Genomic DNA, 17927 nt, shown 5'->3' on the forward strand with positions numbered 1-17927 from the left:
TCAGCAACTTTCTTGATATATTGAGCAACATTTCAGACAAAAAAAAAAAATGGTATTGGCCAAAATGGGAATCGGTAAGTTAGGCTTTTTTAAAAGATCGGCAATCGACCAGAAAACCGCAATTGGTGCACCCCTAAAAAAACATTATTGAAAACAAACCTAGATGCAAGTGCTAGCTAGATTCTTGTTGTGTTAAAACAATGTAAGTCACAGAAAAAGATGCACAGTTATTCATACGTGGTAACATATTGAGAGGTTGTTTTCTGGAAAAGAATCCTGTAATCCTGATACAAACTATGTCCAGAACAGGAACATTATTTAGCAACCCAAAACAAGGATTAGAACAAACTTTGAATCCAGAAAAATCCAACCCAGAATAGGAATTAGAGCAGAGGATACGTACTTATATTTATCTAGCAACCCTGAAAAGGAGTGTCTAGTTTATATACTTTGGATCAACATTATTATATTCTTTTTTTCTGTCTTCTTTTTCTCTTTTCTTTTGGTTTGTTGTTCTGTTGTATTTCCTTCTAATTCATGTAAAGCACTTTGAATTGCCTCGTTGCTGAAAATGTGCTATATAATTAAAATGGCCTTACCTTTATTTTTATTTTAGCTTTTTCCCATGAAACAAGCTCCATGATGTAAAAAAAAACAGTAAGCTAAAAATCCTAATAATACCCTTTATTTTCATATAAGCAAATTATCTGGGAAGGAACCCTGCAGATCATGTTTCAAACCAAAACATGTACCAGATCTGTTCTCAATCTACCAAAGAAAAGGAGCATTTGTGTGTGCACAAAAGTATCAACATATATACAGTCGCAGCAGGACAGGATGGATGTAATATTTGTCATATTTCAAGCGTCATGCATGCAAATCTCAGCGGCTGAGATATTAAAACTCATTAAAGGGTGGAGAGACTCTGTGATGAAGAAAATATTAAGAACTGCATTTACAGTCCGCAGACTCTATAAAAAGATGTAAAATACTAGATTAATGGTCTTAGCTCATCACTACAGAATTTTTTATTTTGTTTAATTATTTATCTTGGGAAAATATAACTAAGATTTTGCGTGATCTGGCCTGTGACTGTTGCATGTCGACAATTATTTTAATCTTTATTCTTGTTCTATACCATCAACCTGTTTATATATATTTTTTCTCTGTAACGACACATTTTCATGACAGACAGCACCTGCTCTGCTGTATTTAAAATTGGTAATTGAATAATTGACATTCTGGCGCCACCTGCTGGTAAAAGTTTTCCAAAGTGTGACCCTAGAGCTGTTTGTGGCCTTTGGACTAATTAACTTTGTGTGGCATCCATGGCAATTTAAGACATTCCTCTATTACGCACATTAAAATATTGCATGCTTAGTTTGTAGGTGTGCAGGTAAAAAGAAATGTACAATTTGTTTCTGTATTCTTTTATTTATTTATATTCTTTTGGACCCTCAGCAGTTTTGAATTGATGATTTTGGCCCAAATGACAAAAAGTTTGGAAATCAGAGTCACATAAAAACCCATAATTCTTATAATCATGGCTAACAAGATTCATAGTCAAATTAATAATCACAACTAGCTACTGCTATGGTAGCACCTGTGAGTGAAGAATGGCCAAAAGTGACTAATAATGATGTTTTAAAAACATCAAGTGATTAGTAACTTGATGTTTGACATCATGAGCAAAAGTATCCATAAAAAAATCTACCAGTGACAAAAACAGATCTTTGGTGCGCTATTATTTATGGTGAAGGGTTTTTATGGGGGTTTCAAAAGGCAAATAACAATCAAAAAGTTTTAAATATTAAATTTTTTTCATAATGGTTCCAAATTACCTTTAGGTACAGTTTAAATTTGTGATTTTTTGATTATTGCATATTTTGTTTACTTTTTTTCTTGCATTTTTTTTTTATTAATTGTTTATTAATTCATGGAGTGGTTTCATTGTTTTTCTTTTTGCTTTGCAACAAATCTGTAAGTCCTGGACTTTAACCCTCCTCTGTGAATCCTTAAAAAAATGCTGATTGTGAAATAAGGAAGTAAAGTGAAAATGCTATTTTCTCTTACTTAATGATACATATTAGTTATCAATTATATTATTTAGTTATTTAGATTTAACTATTTAGATTTTGGTAAATTTTATGCCCTTGATAGAGTTTTTAGTCCTTTTACACCACATTAAATGTTTTACTGTTGGAGGTTTAGTTGTCATACGTTATACTCTGAGTTGGGTTTTTGTGCAGCTGAATGTTGTGGCTAAGAAAAGGTTTAATTCTGTAAAATTCTGGCAGGTTGTCAATTTTGGCTAAATTTTCACTTGCCATAGTGTTTTCTGTCATGTTTTACAATTTTATTTCAAACTAAATGTTGCAATCTGTGTCCCTTTGACTTCTTATTCAACCTTTGACTCCAAACTCAACATGCATACTTTGAATACACTGTTATTGCATTCATTTCCTTATTTCATCATAAGGAAATTCAATATTTTCTTTCCGTTGAAGATATTTTTCATGTGCTGTATAAATTAAGGTGTGCCTTTACTATTGTGCCATGTGTAGGATAAGAAATAAATATTTTTGTGACAGCTTTTTAATGACAAAACATAAAATGTGATCAGATAAACGTATACAATCTAGGGTTTCTAGGTTTTATTTTTTAAATTATTTTCATCAAAATGGCCTCAAGCATTAAAACTGGTTCATATTTCAGTAATTTTGCAAAGATTCAGTGTATTGCGAGAACTTTAAAAGCCTTTTAAAATTAAAGAATTGGAGAAAATATGTTGACACAAAATAATATTATGGCAACCTGGAAGGAGCTTTTTTGTCCAAGAGAGACAAGTGGCTATTCACAAAGTGTTTGTGAGACACGGGATCCACATTGCTGGCAATCCAGTCGAAAGTTTCCACAGTCAATGATGCAGATGTAAAAGGAACCCCAACCAAATTATCGAGTGCATAAAAAATGCTTTCCAAAAGTCTTACATTTCTGTTTAAAACATTTGGTTTACATGATATTACAATAAATAATAGGTTTTAAATATTCTATTCTATTTATAAATGCTTATATATTAAGTTTTCTATTTGAAATGAGAAAAACTATTGAACTTTTACAAACACTTTACATTTGTCGATGTGCACCTTGTATTGTTGACTTTGCTCAAGAAGTAAAAACTGATCAGAATCACTGTTGATGTTGACTTTCAGCCTATGTCACAATAAAGTCCTTTTTTATGGCTAGACAGTTTGCTCCACCGTACATTTGCTACGGGTTTGTCGTAACAACATAACCTCAGCTTGTCATGCAATACTCCTGGCTTAAAGAACTCAGTCAAATGAGATGACAGGTAATTTGACTGCGTGAAGGTTTGTAGTTGTCAGAAATTTAGCAAAAACATGATTGGTGTATAAAGACCCATTGGGTGTCTGAGCAGTTTTGGTGATAATCCAAGGTTCATGTCTTCTTCATTGACCCCCATCTGAACTCCAGTGGAACCAGCAGATCTATGTCGAGTCTCTTCTGCTCTTTTTCGCTGTCAACTGTCCGGTAGCCGAGCAGCAACATGGCCCCTTTGCACAGCTCCTGAATGCGTTTGACCTTGCTGTGTTGCAGCACGGTGCGCCACGCCTGCGACACCTCAGTGGCATTCCTAGAGGTGATCTGGAAAGCCTCTTTCTTGCTGCCTTTCCCTTTTCCGTGGGTCACCTTGTAGATCCATTCCTCTATTTGTTTAGTCATCTTCAAGCCTACAAACTTATAAATGTCGTTCATCTCCTTCAGCGGGTTGCGTGCCACGTCTTCAAACCGAATCCTTTTGTAGCGGCCTTCCAGAAACAGAGGTGGCTTCAGGATTGCCCTTTCATTGATGCGTATGTGGCTTCTGCAGATCTCCTGCATCACTTCGTAGTTGTTCTCAGCCGTTGGCACCTTTCGGTGCTCCAGAATGATGGCATTGTCCCTCCTCAACGCTTTGGCTGACCCCTCTCTCGACCGTATCACGGCCCGCGGGTCTCGAACAAGATGAACAATGCGGATGTTCAAGTTTGGGTCTTGCAGAAGGGGATAAAGGGATTCCAGCTCAAAAAATCGCACTTCTTTAATTATGAGATGAGAGTATCCGCGACAGGTTTTTTCCACTTTCTTCATGTCCTGAGCATGGCATATCTGGCGGCACTGAGTGTCATTGGTGGCCGTAAGGGGACAAGCAGGCGGCGAGCACAGTGCCCGGCTGTGAGTCCACATGAACATGGAGGACACGCTGCATTTCTCTGGAAGGTAGGAACTCATCACAGAAAAGTCACAGCGGTATAAATGCAATAAGAGATCCCTCACTGCTATTCGGTGAGCCTGCGCACCAGACGTCCACTTTTTGGTCCAGACGTGCCAAGCGGGCTCTGAGAGGTAGAAAACAGACGGGTGCTGACTGAAAATCTGACCCAGAAAGGATGAACCCGACCTCCACGAGGACAGCAGCAAAACGTGAACTTTTGGGCCTGCAGGAGTGAAGTTGCAGGGGCCAAAGTGAACAAACCAGCTGCAAAGTAGAATCACCGCCGCCCCGTGCACGATGATCAGGGAAGTTGCGGTTTTGGGGTTGAATCTGTTCTGGCGACACATTGCTGCAGCTTAATTTTACGTCTCAGTTGATCTGAGGTCACCGTGTTTTCTGTGGAAAAAATAAACAAGACAAAAGAAAAGCATGACAAACTGGTTCTTTTTTCTTAATGCACGTACAGCAAATTACTCTACTAGAAAAATATATGTTTTGGTTTAAGTTCAGCACAGAGAAGCTAGAAATGGAGAAGATCTCTCCTGATATTTCCAAGTTATTTTTTCTAATGATTTATGTTTTACACATCCAGTATCAGATTCTGACAGCAGGTAACCTTAAATAAAATGATCTAGTTTTGACAATATCAAAAAAAAGTTATAAAGTTCCAACATATGACATTATCTAATTGCCTTTATTTCTAAGAACATCAATCAATCCTACAATTAAGATTTTGACACGTACTCATTCCGTTTATTTATATATTTGTACAAGCTGACCTTTAATATCTGTTTTGACAATATCTGAGAAATTAAAATAAACATTAAGACCTAATAGCTAATAGCTAACGTTTTTTCAGGTGAGGAATAAATAAGGGCATTCGTTTCCACTTACAAAGCCTGACATTACATTGCTCATAGCATATAGAAGAAGGTTTGAAATGCAGACATTTATTGGTGCTCCTGTCCTGACTGTTGAAGTGACTGTGATCACCAAGATTGAAGTCCAAAACAACTTGCCTGATGCCTCCAGGAAGAAGACTGAAGCAGCTCCTGAGTCTGGTCTGGAGTCTGAGAAGGTCTAAAATGAATTTTAAATCCACAGTAGGAAAAACAGCCACTGTGTCCAGGTCCGGCTCTCCAACCAAGCACGTTCACCCTGAAAGCAACAGCGAGATTTTTAATAAAAAATTATAAAAAAAAAGGTCTCCAAAAGCCACAGGACCAACAGGTCTCTTTTGTTTTCAACTAATACCTCTATGGGAAATACATAAATTGGAGAAAGTCTGCAACTGAACGACTGAATGCTTTGCTTCAGCAGCTTTATGGAAAATTATGTCTTTCATGTCTACAACAGCTTACTGTCTGACTTATTTAGGATTGTGTTACACGCTGACTCAGCAGATTTGCTTAATAAGATGCAACATTTCAAACCTGTAAGGCCAGTTTCCTCCTGACTTCCTCCTGCTTGGTTCTGTAGCATCCATGTATTTTACAAGTGCATTTGAATGTAATTATGTAACATTTATTTAATTAGTGTTTATAATGTTTATATTTTACTTGTTTCTTTTCCCCCCATACCTGCTGTTTTTATTTTTATAGCACAATATTAACAGACTAATCTCATAAATGTCAAAAGCAAAGCTCTTTATGACTCATTCTTATTGACAAGAAATAAGCTGCAGGTTTGTTTTTTTTCTTTAACTTAAGGGCGCAAAATCAATTATCTGATAAAGAGTCTGATTAATTAAAAATTACAAGTTTTTTCTTGTTTATATGTGTTTACTTTTGATATTCTTAATCTTAATTATGGTTAAAATGTTCTTCTGGGCCGTAGCTTATCAGAGCGGAGTTTAAAACAGTTTATTTTATTTGTATAGAAAAACAGGGAGAATGCCTTATAACTTCTTAGCAGCGGTGACGTCATCCAGAGACTCTCCCCTGCTGGATATTGTAGCTCCATAGGGCTCTGTTGCCTCTCCGCAAATTCCAATAAAAAACAATAAAAATTCACAGTTCACCTGAAAAAGTTGAATATTGCGAAAAAAAATTACATATTTCAGAAAGTGAAATTTGTATATCATATAAATTCATTACATATATGGAGCGACATATTTGAAGTCTTTGACATTTGGATGATTATAGATATTGAAAACTCAAAATTCAGTGTTTCATGACATTAGAATATTGTTTAAAAAATTATATTATACTCATGCATTGGTTTAAAATGTGAAATTCGTCATGTCAAGTTGCTCCTGAACAACAGACAACATGAGAAGCATCTTATCCGGGATGAGGAGAAAAAGAACTGGACTATTTCTCAGTTCATCTTTAATATCTGATTTAACTGTTTAAAACTTATTAGTGACAACAATGAGTTTTAAACTGTTGCATTTAACTCCACCCGTCTTCCCTTCAACTCTGACTAGCTCCACTGGTCCTGTTGAATAACAGTATCCCCACAGCATGATGGCGCCATCACCATGTTTCATGGTATTGATGGTTTCCTCAAGGAGATCTGCAATGACAGTGTTCCACCACAGGTATCTTCCCAGTGCTTCCTGTGCTGTAGAACCTGCAGGCTCTGAATATACGTGTATGTCCAAAAAATATATATTAGAAAATTGCCACTGAGGAAAATACCTTAAGTTAAAAGTTGTAACTTTTTCTTTAAATAAAGAGATTTATTTCAGTTTAGTCACCGATTTTATTTTGCAATTAAAAATGCTTTTATTTTTGTAAGGCGCCAAACCGGATATAGTTGTATCCACTCGTTGCCTTGACAGCACAGACGATAACGCCGTGCAGCTGCGGTTGTAGACGACACATCAAGCGGTACGCAGGAGACCGGGCCAAGCAGCGCTCGGCGTCAATGTCCCCGCTGCTCACGAAGTGAAGCATGGGCTCCGCGGCAACGCAGTCATGGCCAGATCCACCAACCGAAGCGCAGAGGACGGGGATCCCCGTGTAACCGCCCCCACGGACCGCGCGGAGGTGCGGGACCTGGCCGAGCCCCGGGAGCTGTCTCTGGAGGAGGTGCTGAAGTCCTACGAGCAGCCCATCAACGAGGAGCAGGCATGGGCGGTGTGCTACCAGTGCTGCAGCGGGCTCAGGGTGCCCCGCCCGCCGTCCGGGAGACCCGGTCGGGTGAAGGACCCGTCCTCTATCCTCCTGCACCGGGACGGAACCGTGTCGTTAAAGGAGGAGCCGCAACCCGACGGTAGGACCGAACCCCAACTGTTCCTTATCCCCCCCAAACTTACATCCTGAATCAAAACAAACGCGGGAAACCATCATTAAACCAGGTCTTCTAGTTTTTAAAATGTAGGTTATAATTAAACTCCCAACACCTAAATATCCCTTTTCATATTCGGTAAAAAATAAAAAATAAAATAAAAATAAAAAATTCATCCGCTTATTAGTTTGTAAACAGTTTGAGTACTGAAGTCTGCAAAGTGTACTAATAAACTGCGGGTTGTAAGATTTACAGTAATGTTGCGGAATTTAATGGTAATATTACATTTCTCATTAGAAACCTTAAATAATGGTTTTTACTTTGGAAACTGTGGGGGGAAAAGCAGTTCTTTCTTAAATCAAGTGGTTTTCCAGGGGAGTTTGGCACACAGGAACAATTCCCTTCCCAGCTAGAATTCACATTTCCGCCTTATGTTGTGCTTTGGTATTTCAAATTCTTTTAAAACAAAGTGAAATTTACTCGTGCAATGCATATTTAGAATAATCTCACATCCACTGCCAACAGGGATGACTGTGCCGGTAAATGATTAATTATTCAAAGAGTAAAGCTTTACCCGAGCTTCCTTTCATTTAAGAACCGTTTTTAGAGACGAGCAAATGTGGATCGAAGCAAACAAGATTTTAGCGCAGTCTCCTAGTTTTCCGAAATTCCCGTTTGAATTGAGCTTGCACCGCCATAATATCTTCCCGGATGTGAAGTATTTATGTCCTCACTGCGGTGTAGGAGATCTGCTCCAGAGTCTGCATGGAGACAACTGGAGGCCAAACTATGTGTGCATATTTAACCATCTGTGGAAAAATGTAATCCACGTTTTAAAGAGCTACAGTGTTCTAGAGAGAGATTCATACACCTTGATTTTTTTTCCACAAACGCTATCAGCATCTGTGTGAAGTGGAGAGAGAATTTTTTTTTTTTACAGGGTGAATTTTGTATTTGCCCCCCCCCCATCTACTCTGATTTTTTTGAAAATAAAATCTATCTTAACCAGCTGTACTCAAGAAGAAGTCAACTGATTGATTCCACCTGTGTTTATTAATTTAATGCCATATGGATTGCAGAGTTTGTTGGAAAACCGTAGTGAACAAACCTAAAAGTAAAGTTGTGGAGAACTTTAGAGCCCATTTGAACATCTCAAAACGTATCTGTGTCGGGCAAAGAGAGAGTAGAAGCAGAAGCAGCAGAGATACGTTCCCAGGACAGTCAGAAGATTAGCCGATTTTAAAGTTTGCTGAAAGTGATGCTCACTCTCCAGCAGGAAAATGTCCCTAAGCATGCAGCCAGAACTATAATGGTTTAGAATATTAAAGTCTTTCACTGAATCTAATGAAGCTGTTAATGTGGCGCCATTAATGAAAAGAGGCATTTTAATTTTAATGTGCAATCATTGCACAAGCAGTTACAGGGGTATTGTTTGCCTGGTAGAGTGAACACTTGTAAACTTGTAGGTGCGTTAAAAAGACGTTGAAACTTTCTGACTAACGCCGAGTAGATTCTCCTCAGAGATCCCTCTGGGTGACGGAGAAGTGTCCTGTTGTTTCTGATGCCAGTGAACACATCGGTTGGGTTTTTTTATTTGGATTACTTCTTTACATGCCTCCAGACATGTGCTCTGGTTCACAAAAACCTTTATTGGTTTTCTGTGGTAATATTATGACCTTCAGCCAAGTTAATCTGCTTTCTGCATACACTGAAAAAAGAGACCCGGTGATCCAACTTAAATATATTGTGCTAACCACAAATAATCATATGAAGTTATTAAGTTAAGTTTATTAGGTTGTAAATGAAATAAAGTAAGTCTGATAAACTTTATTCAATTACTTGTGACTAATTAAAACTTTCCTAAAAAGTTGGAGCTCCATTCTGTTTTTAATTTCAGTGTACGTTAGTAAAAAGCAAAAACAAAAAAAACAATAAGATATAAAGTTGAGTTTCTAACAATGAACAGACATGATGGTCACCGTGCTTGTGGTTTCCATGCCAATCTGTCACTGCTATAAAAATGGACGACATATCGAGGATACAAGTTGTGTTTTTTAAAACTCTACGGAGGGACAACAACCTTGATCCAGACTGTAGCTGTTCATAGAGTTTTTAACTAATGTGTTAATCTGTGATGGGTATCTTCAAGGAAAACGTTCCCACATTCCTGTTATCACATTTCTCCCGTCCTCTTGTGTGCTCACAAGCACGAAAACATGAAATAATCCTCACATCATCAGGGACGGTGGGCCTCTCCTCCTTCTCTGCTGTTTCCTCTGGCATCACCGGCCTCCTCGGATTTGATGCCGGATTCGATGGTAAACACGAGAGCCGGTGTGCAGTTTTTCAGACGCTGCTGACATCAGCTGTGACTCTGACTCCCCCCCACCATCAGACGGAGCACAAATCTGAGCCGAAGCAGCCGTCGTAACATGAGCCGCGGTGGCGCAACGGGCCCATAAAAGGCTGAATTGTTACGACGCAGCTGCATAGGAGCGCTCATCAGCCACCTGCCATCTGGAGCTCGGCGCCTGAGATCCGTCTCTGCAGTTTTGGTGGAAAAATAACAATATGGGGGAGTGTATTCTAGAGGCAGCTTGTAAAGATTTCATGGGCTATAGCAGATATGTGTGAAATAATAAATGTGGTGTTAAAATTCATTGCTGCAGACTTTAGATGGATTCAAATTAAGTTTTGCGCTCCGGTTCTCCAAAGTACCAGAACTTCTCCTAAATATGTGTTCAAAATTGATAGTGTTTTAAGATTATTTAATCCCAAGGTTCTCACGCTGTGGTACCAAACTGGTTACCTTTTATTTGAATAGTAAATGCAGTATGACGCACCAACGACCAAAACAAAGTTGGAGCACGCTGATCTATGCTTCAGCAGGTTTTCTTAAAACAGAAGATCAGTGAAGGACTTGCTGATTTACCATGAGCAGCGTCTTGAGCTATGGTCTAATTTCAGACAAATATTTTGTTCAAAAGTTCTTATTCAAGGAGGAAGATGTTTTTGAGTCTTTTAGTCTTTGTAGCAAGTCTGGCTGAAGACCTTATGGTCACAGGATCCACTGATCCTGTTTAAAAGGATCTGGAAATCCTGTTGTCATTTCAAACCCAGACCGTAATAAGGAATGTAAATATGCCTACTGAATCACAACACCTTCACTGTCTCTATTTGGACTCAACTTCTGACAGCAGTGAGGTTTTATTTTCTCATCTATTTAATTTGAACAATCCTCTTTCAGCTTCCTCAGAGCTGTAATCTAATCTGAAAACTCTAAGCAGAGGTTGTGGAATAACTGGACTTTAAATAGCTCTAATCTTTGCTCTGAGTCATTGGAGCTCTTATATAAACTCCAGAGATTGAGGTTCGTCTTGATTCTCTTACACAGAAGGTCCTCAGGAAGTCAAGGTCCACATATAATAATGACTTCTGCCAGATAAAAGCCATTTGCACCACAGACCTTATCCACCAAGAAACCAAAGCAGCTCATTGTAGACTATGATAGTTTGCATTCAGTTGAAAAAATGAATGTGAATCAGTATTGATTTACTGATTATCTCATTTTAGTCTTTGCATTTCTTGAGAAAAAGGTTTGACAACGAGGTAAAAAGTCCAAAATGAAACAGTCATGCCTTTTAAACTGCACATATTAGGCGTGACTGTTGCTTTTAGGTGCATAGGTATGTATAGATAAAGGCTGATGAAGTCATTTTATGAGTATAGTCGTACACTGACAGAGTGATAGTTCTATGATAAAAGCCTCATAAAGTTTTACATGATTTCAGTTTTGTTTTAGCTCATAAAATCTGCTCAGAAGAGAAGAGAGCTCACATAGGATACTTTATTTTTTCTTTGCAGAACTTTCAGCATCTATAGATCGGCTAGGTGCTGTAGGTTCAAATATCAGAAGATGAGAAATATGTTGAAAAGTGTAAAAGCATTCTTGACTGAACTTGAGCTGTCTCGCAAAAATGTTGTCTAAATATGAAAATGCTCCAAAATACCAGTAAAATACGTCAGTTTGTGATTATAAAAGGATTCTATGTGGAAAGTTAAAGGAGAAAGAATACTTTACAATGTCAAGTATTGGGTTTATTGACATTTGGCTTTTTTAATAAAAACCGAGCAGCAAGTGTCTTAAAGATCAGAAAACATCACAATCGTCACAGGTAACAACCCAGCAGCTTTTTCCTGCGCTGACATCTGAATCTCTCTTTTTTTTTTAGATTTGGTGGATTTATGGCCATGGCTCCAGCTCATATAACGGCTGCTTTCACACTTTTCCATTTCTTCTGTATTGTTTGCCTCCTCTGATCACTCATTATCAAGCCTGTTCCTCTGAACCCAGTTTGCTTTTTCTTCCGTCACATTTCTCCTTCCTTATTTCCATGGCAACAGGAGGCAAAGTCCACACTGGGGGAGCTTTTGAGTTACTGCGTCTTAACGAAGGAAACAGGGAGGTGTCGGGCTTCTGAGGATGAAAGCGATCCGTCATTAGCCGGTGTAAACTGTGTGTGACTGACGGCAAGGAGTTCTGCCAGGTCCAGCAGGACTTATCGTCGCGTCTACCGGAGAAGTCGGGAACCCGACGATATGTTTGCGTTTTGGTTGGCAGAAACATGCTCTGCGTAGATGACACAGGCCGTCTGTCTTTATGTATAAGGTTGTTATTCTCTGCAATAAAAATCCATCTCCTCTGTTTGAGCCAGGCGTGGGGGGGCTACAGCTTGTGAGTGTTTATTTTCTCCAGAGTGACTTTGAGTCCCACGGGCTAAAAGTAACGTAGAAATGAGACAATATAAATGTAGTAAGGAGGACTCGTTTGGGTTGTCGCTCTGTTTTTATATTCCATATCTGCTTTGACTTTCCACAACAGAATGACACTAACGATGAGATGGGATGGGAGTCTGAGTTTGAGATACGGCTCATGACTGAAAGAACGAGATCTCGGATGCAGAGAGGTGAAACGAGCTTCCTCCACAGAGCTGGCTGAGCTGTAGGATTTTAGGCATTCGGTTGAGTTGTTCTGTCCAACGTTTCACCTCGGGTGTATTAACGCTAAGGACCAGGACCAGGCTTGATGTCAGCTCACTCAAATTTCTTTTAATTGTGTAGTTGTTGGGTACAAATTGAGAGATGGTTTGTTTATAACAGCCATGGTGCATGAAATGTCATCCTTGCAAAAAAAAAAAAAAAATGTTTCCATAACTTACCCAGGCGGGCATTGCTGCAGTTCAACCACTGAAACGCACCAAAACCCAGGAGGAGTGAAGCATGCAGCCAGATCTTCTGTTGTTTGATTGGACTTGCCTGCAGTCTGGAATCTAAATCATTTTCAAATACTTGAGTTTTGTTTATATCCATGGAAATCCATCAGGATTAAAACCCCTCAGCTTATTTGGACCCATGAGTTTCACGTAAAGTAATTATATTTGGAAAATCTGCATTAGGTAATAAACACTCCCCTAAAATCGGTTACTGCTCCTTTAAACCTTCTCTAAAGCCTTATCCAGGTTAGCTCTGACTATCGTTAGCTCTGGCTGGATAAGGCATCGCTGGGCTATTGCGTTGTGCATAATTTATTTAAATTTTTGAGGGCAGAGCTGTAGGTGTCCTGGAGGCTCTCGGTTAACAAAATTCTAACATTTCTGCTAAATTTGCATGTCATTGCACCCCTCAATTAGATGAAAGCATATTTATGTGTTAGAATGGTCCAGTCAAAGTCCAGAAATATAAAACCGATTAAGAAATCTGTTCAAAGACATGAAACTCGTTCACTCTTCCTCTCTGCTTAATCTGAGTTTGATCTATTTTCAAGTTCAACACCAAAAAAACTCTCATTTGTATTTGCTGTGAGAAAAAGTTTGTAAAACTATTAAATCACCGTGTTAGAATCCAAATGCATGCCACACCTTTCAGAATTTTATTTGACTCAGAATCGTCCGCTGCCTTGTGTCGGTCTGTCACTTAAAATCCCAATAAGCCATTTTGATGTTTGTGGCTGAAACATACAGAGGAAAAAGGAAAGTCTAAGGGGTGGGAATACTTTTGCAAGGTGCTGTGAGGAGTGGCTCAGCTCAAGAGAAGATAACCGGTCCATTCGCAGCCGCCTCCCGTTTTTCCAGAGCGCATGGCTCGCTGTGTGTTTTTCCCAGGAGCTGAGCTGCAGGGCTGCTGGGGGATTTTCACTGCAGATTCTTTCCCTCTTTTGTGTTCACCGGGCCGTAGCTGTGGGAAGGTATCATCGGTTTCACTCGGTGACCCGGGCGCTGCATTATTGCGGACCTGCACGACAGGTTTTACAGGGCTTCATGTTGTTGTCTCCTTCCTGAGTGGAGGGCTTTGTAATGGACTCTCCTTTTGTTGCTGATGGAAGCAGCGTCTCTTTTCGCACAGGAAACGGGCCGAGGCTCTGCTGGTCGATGCGCTCACTCACGCCCTGCTGCCAGCGCTTTGTTGTAGACAGCGAAAGATGCCAACTGTTTCCTGCAGCACAAGCAGACCTACAGGGCAAAAACTCGATTCGTCGCCCCGAGAGTCCGACTGTCGGTGGTGCGGACACCTTTACTAACAATGTGTCATCTTTAAATAGCCTGCAACCGAAAGTTGCTGAAGTCTTAGAAATGTGGTTTTGTCTTTTATTTAACTCAGAATTATCCGGGAAAAACAAGTTAAACTTTCTATTTCCATTTCCAATGAAATGATAATGAATCTGATTAAGCATAAAACACAGGAATGCAGAGCAGTTATAATATTTTAGAGTTTATTACTCAGACATCTTTGATAATAAACACTGTGTAGTTGCTGCCTACAGTTTCCTGTTTTGTACAGTATGTTTCAGGTTTCCTGATGAATAGCCTCGCATCTTTTCTCCCTGATCTATATTTGTGTTCGTCCAGTCTCCCGTTTGTCCGCTGAGCTGCTGATAAAGGAGTTTCAGGCCTCCTCGGCTGTTGCTACTGACATCTGAGCCAAGAGGAAAGGCTTGTTTGACTCTTTGACACGGGCACACCAAGCTAACCCGTCTGCGGTCAAAAACTCCAGTTCAGATGAGCTAAACGGAGTCAAACAACCGCAGTTGCAGCAACAGGAGCTTTAAAGTTATTTGAAATTGTGGCATAAAGATATTTTTGCTAAAAGTGCCAAATTTAAACCCGAACTTAACTTCAAATGCAACATTAGCCCACAAAAAACAGAGTTATGATGTTCACCTTGAGTTCTTAAATACGTTTTTTTTTTCTTCATTTTGTACACATGTGGCTTTAACATTGTTTATTTGATGTTTGATTAACATTTGATTAATGTCCAAAATGGCTTTCGATGCTTCCACGTCTTTCAAAATCATGTTTGGAAATATTTACGGTTGTGAACACGAATAGGAAAAAAATGGAGTACAGTACAACAATATCACTTGTATTGCTTTACTTACTGCTGTTTTAAAACTACAGTTGGCATGTTAAAAACATGTCTGTTTGGCAGGAGACTGCAGACTAGCTAGACTGCTAGTGTTAGGTCAAGAGAAACATTCACTCAACTTAGCGGAAATTTCTTCTGAATTTTGTCTTGATAGTTTTGTTTCTATTTTCTGTTGTCATTGGCAGGGTACAACTTGGTCAGGGCAAAATAATACCCTGATAACGTCAAATGGGGGTATTTTTATCCAAAGTTATCTTCCTGGTGTGTCCAGATGTAATTGTTTTTGGTGTGATGTGTTTTCCGCAGTGATTCTGAATAGATGTGATGGTCTGTTGAGCTTTTCTGGTTTTTTCAGTTCTTTAAGCTCCCGTCTTAGCTTCAGGATGTATTTGTTTTGGTTCGCATTGTAACCTGCTGTCTGCAATTCACACCTGGCCATTGTTGCTAATTCTCCTCTGTCGTCTCCTCCTCTGTTATTATTCCGTCTGGTTCTCGTCATTTCCATTCGTCTTTCTCCTGCTTGGTTCCTTTTTACTCATCCATGCACAGATAATGATGATTAGCTTTTGCCAATTCAAAAAGCTGTGTTCATCACGCGCCACTTCTTACTCACCTTGTGGATGTTTTGTTTTGCTTTGACAGCCGATAATTTAAAGTTATTTTCTGTAATCTACTCATTGTCTGCCGTTCGTTTCATTTAGTATTCTGTGTCGTTTCGTAGGTCATTCTCTTTCTGTGATTTCTTGTGTTCTAGTTTCTTCCTGATGTAGGAAGCTGCAGCCAGCCTTTCTGCTGTTCTTCACAGCTTCATCACTGAGCCATTTATGAAGTTGGATATTAAATAAGCTGCTCTCCAGCTACCAATTACCACCCATTTAAACAGACTCATCTCAGTACATTACATATGTCATTGAAAAGTTTGTTTATTTACGCAATTCCATTTATATAGCTCCATAAAGATGCTGTAGATGTAATATTTTTCAAGTACAGTATATTGAATTGCAATCATCATCATGCAGTTGGTAGAATGTAAGCATCAAGTGTCATACATTCATGTTATTTGTATCCATAACATATTTAACTCTTTAAATAGTTTCCATCAAATGCCCACAGAGAAAAGTGTAGACAGAAAAAAGTCCTGAAAATAAGGATTAGTCTTAATGAATACCGTTATTGTGATTTTCAGCAATAATACTGCAATAAAATTGGAAATGCTGAAAATGTGCTGTCTTGTGTTCAAGCAATTTTTCTATTAATATTGATGATCATAGAAATCTTTTGATGCTTTGACTGGTTTCCATGTTTTTGTTTTTTTCCAGATGACAATGAAGGAGCTCCTCTTCCACCAATCGCAGAGCGACAGGTGAGAAGCACAAAGCAACTTTTAAAGTCTTGTTTTCATGACATGCTGAATATTTAGCTTGTGATACAAGTCTTTACACAAAATAACGCCTAAACTTGACTTTTATTGGTTATTAATTTACTGAAAAATAACATTTCTAACACTATTATACAACACAATGCTGGAAACATTTTGTTACTGATTTAAAAAAGACTTTACTAATGATTTAAGGAAAGTAAATGTTATGAGAGTAATACATTTGAATAATAATGTAAAAAAATATCAGTTTTATTTGTTTCCATGTGTTAAAATGACAAAAGTAAAAAGAAAACATATTTTACAAATGAACATTTCTGACATTTAAGGAAACCAATGACCAAAGTGGTTGTGCATGTCATTATTCTTTTCATTTGACAGGAAGCTAAAGGTTTTCTGACAAGTCTGTCGGGGTGTACCCATTTATTCTCAACACTGTATTTTAGAAATATCTTACTGTTAACAACATATAGTTTGTAATAATAGTTAAAAAAAAAAATTCTTTGTGCTTCCCTTGATGCCTGCAGCTGGTTCAGTCCCTCGGTGTGGCCATCTACCGAGCTCTGGACTGGGGACTGGACGACAACGAGGAGCGGGAGCTCAGCCCGCAGCTGGAGCGCCTCATCGAGCGAATGGCGGGCGGGGATCAGGGTGGCGAGGGTGTCAGCTCCACTGGCAGCGGAGCAACCGATGAGGGGTACAGCGGACAGGAAGAAGAGGAGGAGGAGGAGGAAGAGAAGCAGGAGGGAGCGATCAGGCCGGTGTGTTTGTTCCGTCAGGTCGTGGTGCTCTGTGCGTCCCGTCTGGCCAACCCGAGCCTGGCCCCGGAGCACTACCAGGCCGTCTGCCGCGCTCTGTTTGTGGAGACGCTGGAGCTGCAGACCTTCCTCGTCAAGATCAGAGACGCAAAGGAGGTACGTCACGGCGCCGTTGTGCCAGAAGGGTTGTTTCCTGAGCAAGGGCCAAATCAGACGAGAAGATAAAACTTTACACGTTTAGGGACAAGAATAATTAGAGAAATTTAATACAACATGACAAAAATAAGTGGCTTTATCACATTGCTGCACATGATTAGTTTTTGTAAATCATGATGTTTGTGAATAAATGATCCTGCATGACTTTTTATAATATTTGTAGCCAAAGTCATGAATATGTAACCGTAAGACTCGATGGATGAATACTTTAAACACAAATCAAGTGAAGAAAATACATTTCTAATGTCGAGTTTCTTCCAGAACGTCAACATGACATTGACTGTCTGAGTTCCTACTGTGATTTAAACCTGTAAGCACAAAACAAAACAAATCCAAAACCATCAAATTAGTCAACGAGTTATTTTAGTGTAGAGGGCAAAACAATAAGTACATTTCTATATGCTCATGAAGTTAAATACCAAGTTTATGCATACGAGTTTATAGGCAGTTTCTGAAAATAAAACATAAGGTTTAAATGTGCTAACAGCTTGAAATGTATTTATTTTAATCATAGAAAATGGGAATTTTAGTTAAGCTGTTCATAGCTGTAACTATTTTGTAACATAATTGTAATTGTAGCAGGATGTGTGCGACCAGCCTTGAATCACTGATAGGTGAAGATGATAAGACCTGCAGTGCCTTG

The 17927-nt window shown here is 39.0% G+C and overlaps 2 protein-coding genes across 2 annotated transcripts in view; one reads left to right on the forward strand and one right to left on the reverse strand.

Annotated features, from left to right (window-relative positions):
- Positions 1-654: 654 nt before the first annotated feature.
- LOC103466363 (carbohydrate sulfotransferase 6-like) lies at positions 655-4643 on the reverse strand. The gene has a single exon (XM_017305191.1). It carries the CDS (start codon positions 4621-4623, stop codon positions 3460-3462), a length of 1164 nt encoding a protein of 387 aa, XP_017160680.1. The 5' UTR covers positions 4624-4643; the 3' UTR covers positions 655-3459.
- Positions 4644-7045: 2402 nt separating this feature from the next.
- spire2 (spire-type actin nucleation factor 2) overlaps positions 7046-17927 on the forward strand; it is a 28768-nt gene continuing 17886 nt past the window's right edge. The window contains exons 1-3 of the mRNA XM_008411798.2: positions 7046-7495; positions 16252-16295; positions 16838-17224. Of these exons, the coding sequence (XP_008410020.1) occupies positions 7198-7495; positions 16252-16295; positions 16838-17224 (729 nt within the window). The 5' untranslated portion in view covers positions 7046-7197. The remainder of the gene's footprint in view (positions 7496-16251; positions 16296-16837; positions 17225-17927) is intronic.

The sequence above is a fragment of the Poecilia reticulata genome, linkage group LG6, assembly GCF_000633615.1.
Source record: "Poecilia reticulata strain Guanapo linkage group LG6, Guppy_female_1.0+MT, whole genome shotgun sequence".
NCBI classification, from domain to species: domain Eukaryota; kingdom Metazoa; phylum Chordata; class Actinopteri; order Cyprinodontiformes; family Poeciliidae; genus Poecilia; species Poecilia reticulata.

Coding starts and splice junctions, on each gene's coding strand:
- LOC103466363 (XM_017305191.1), bottom strand. CDS start 4,623: ATGTGTCGCCAGAACAGATTCAACCCCAAAACCGCAACTTCCCTGATC.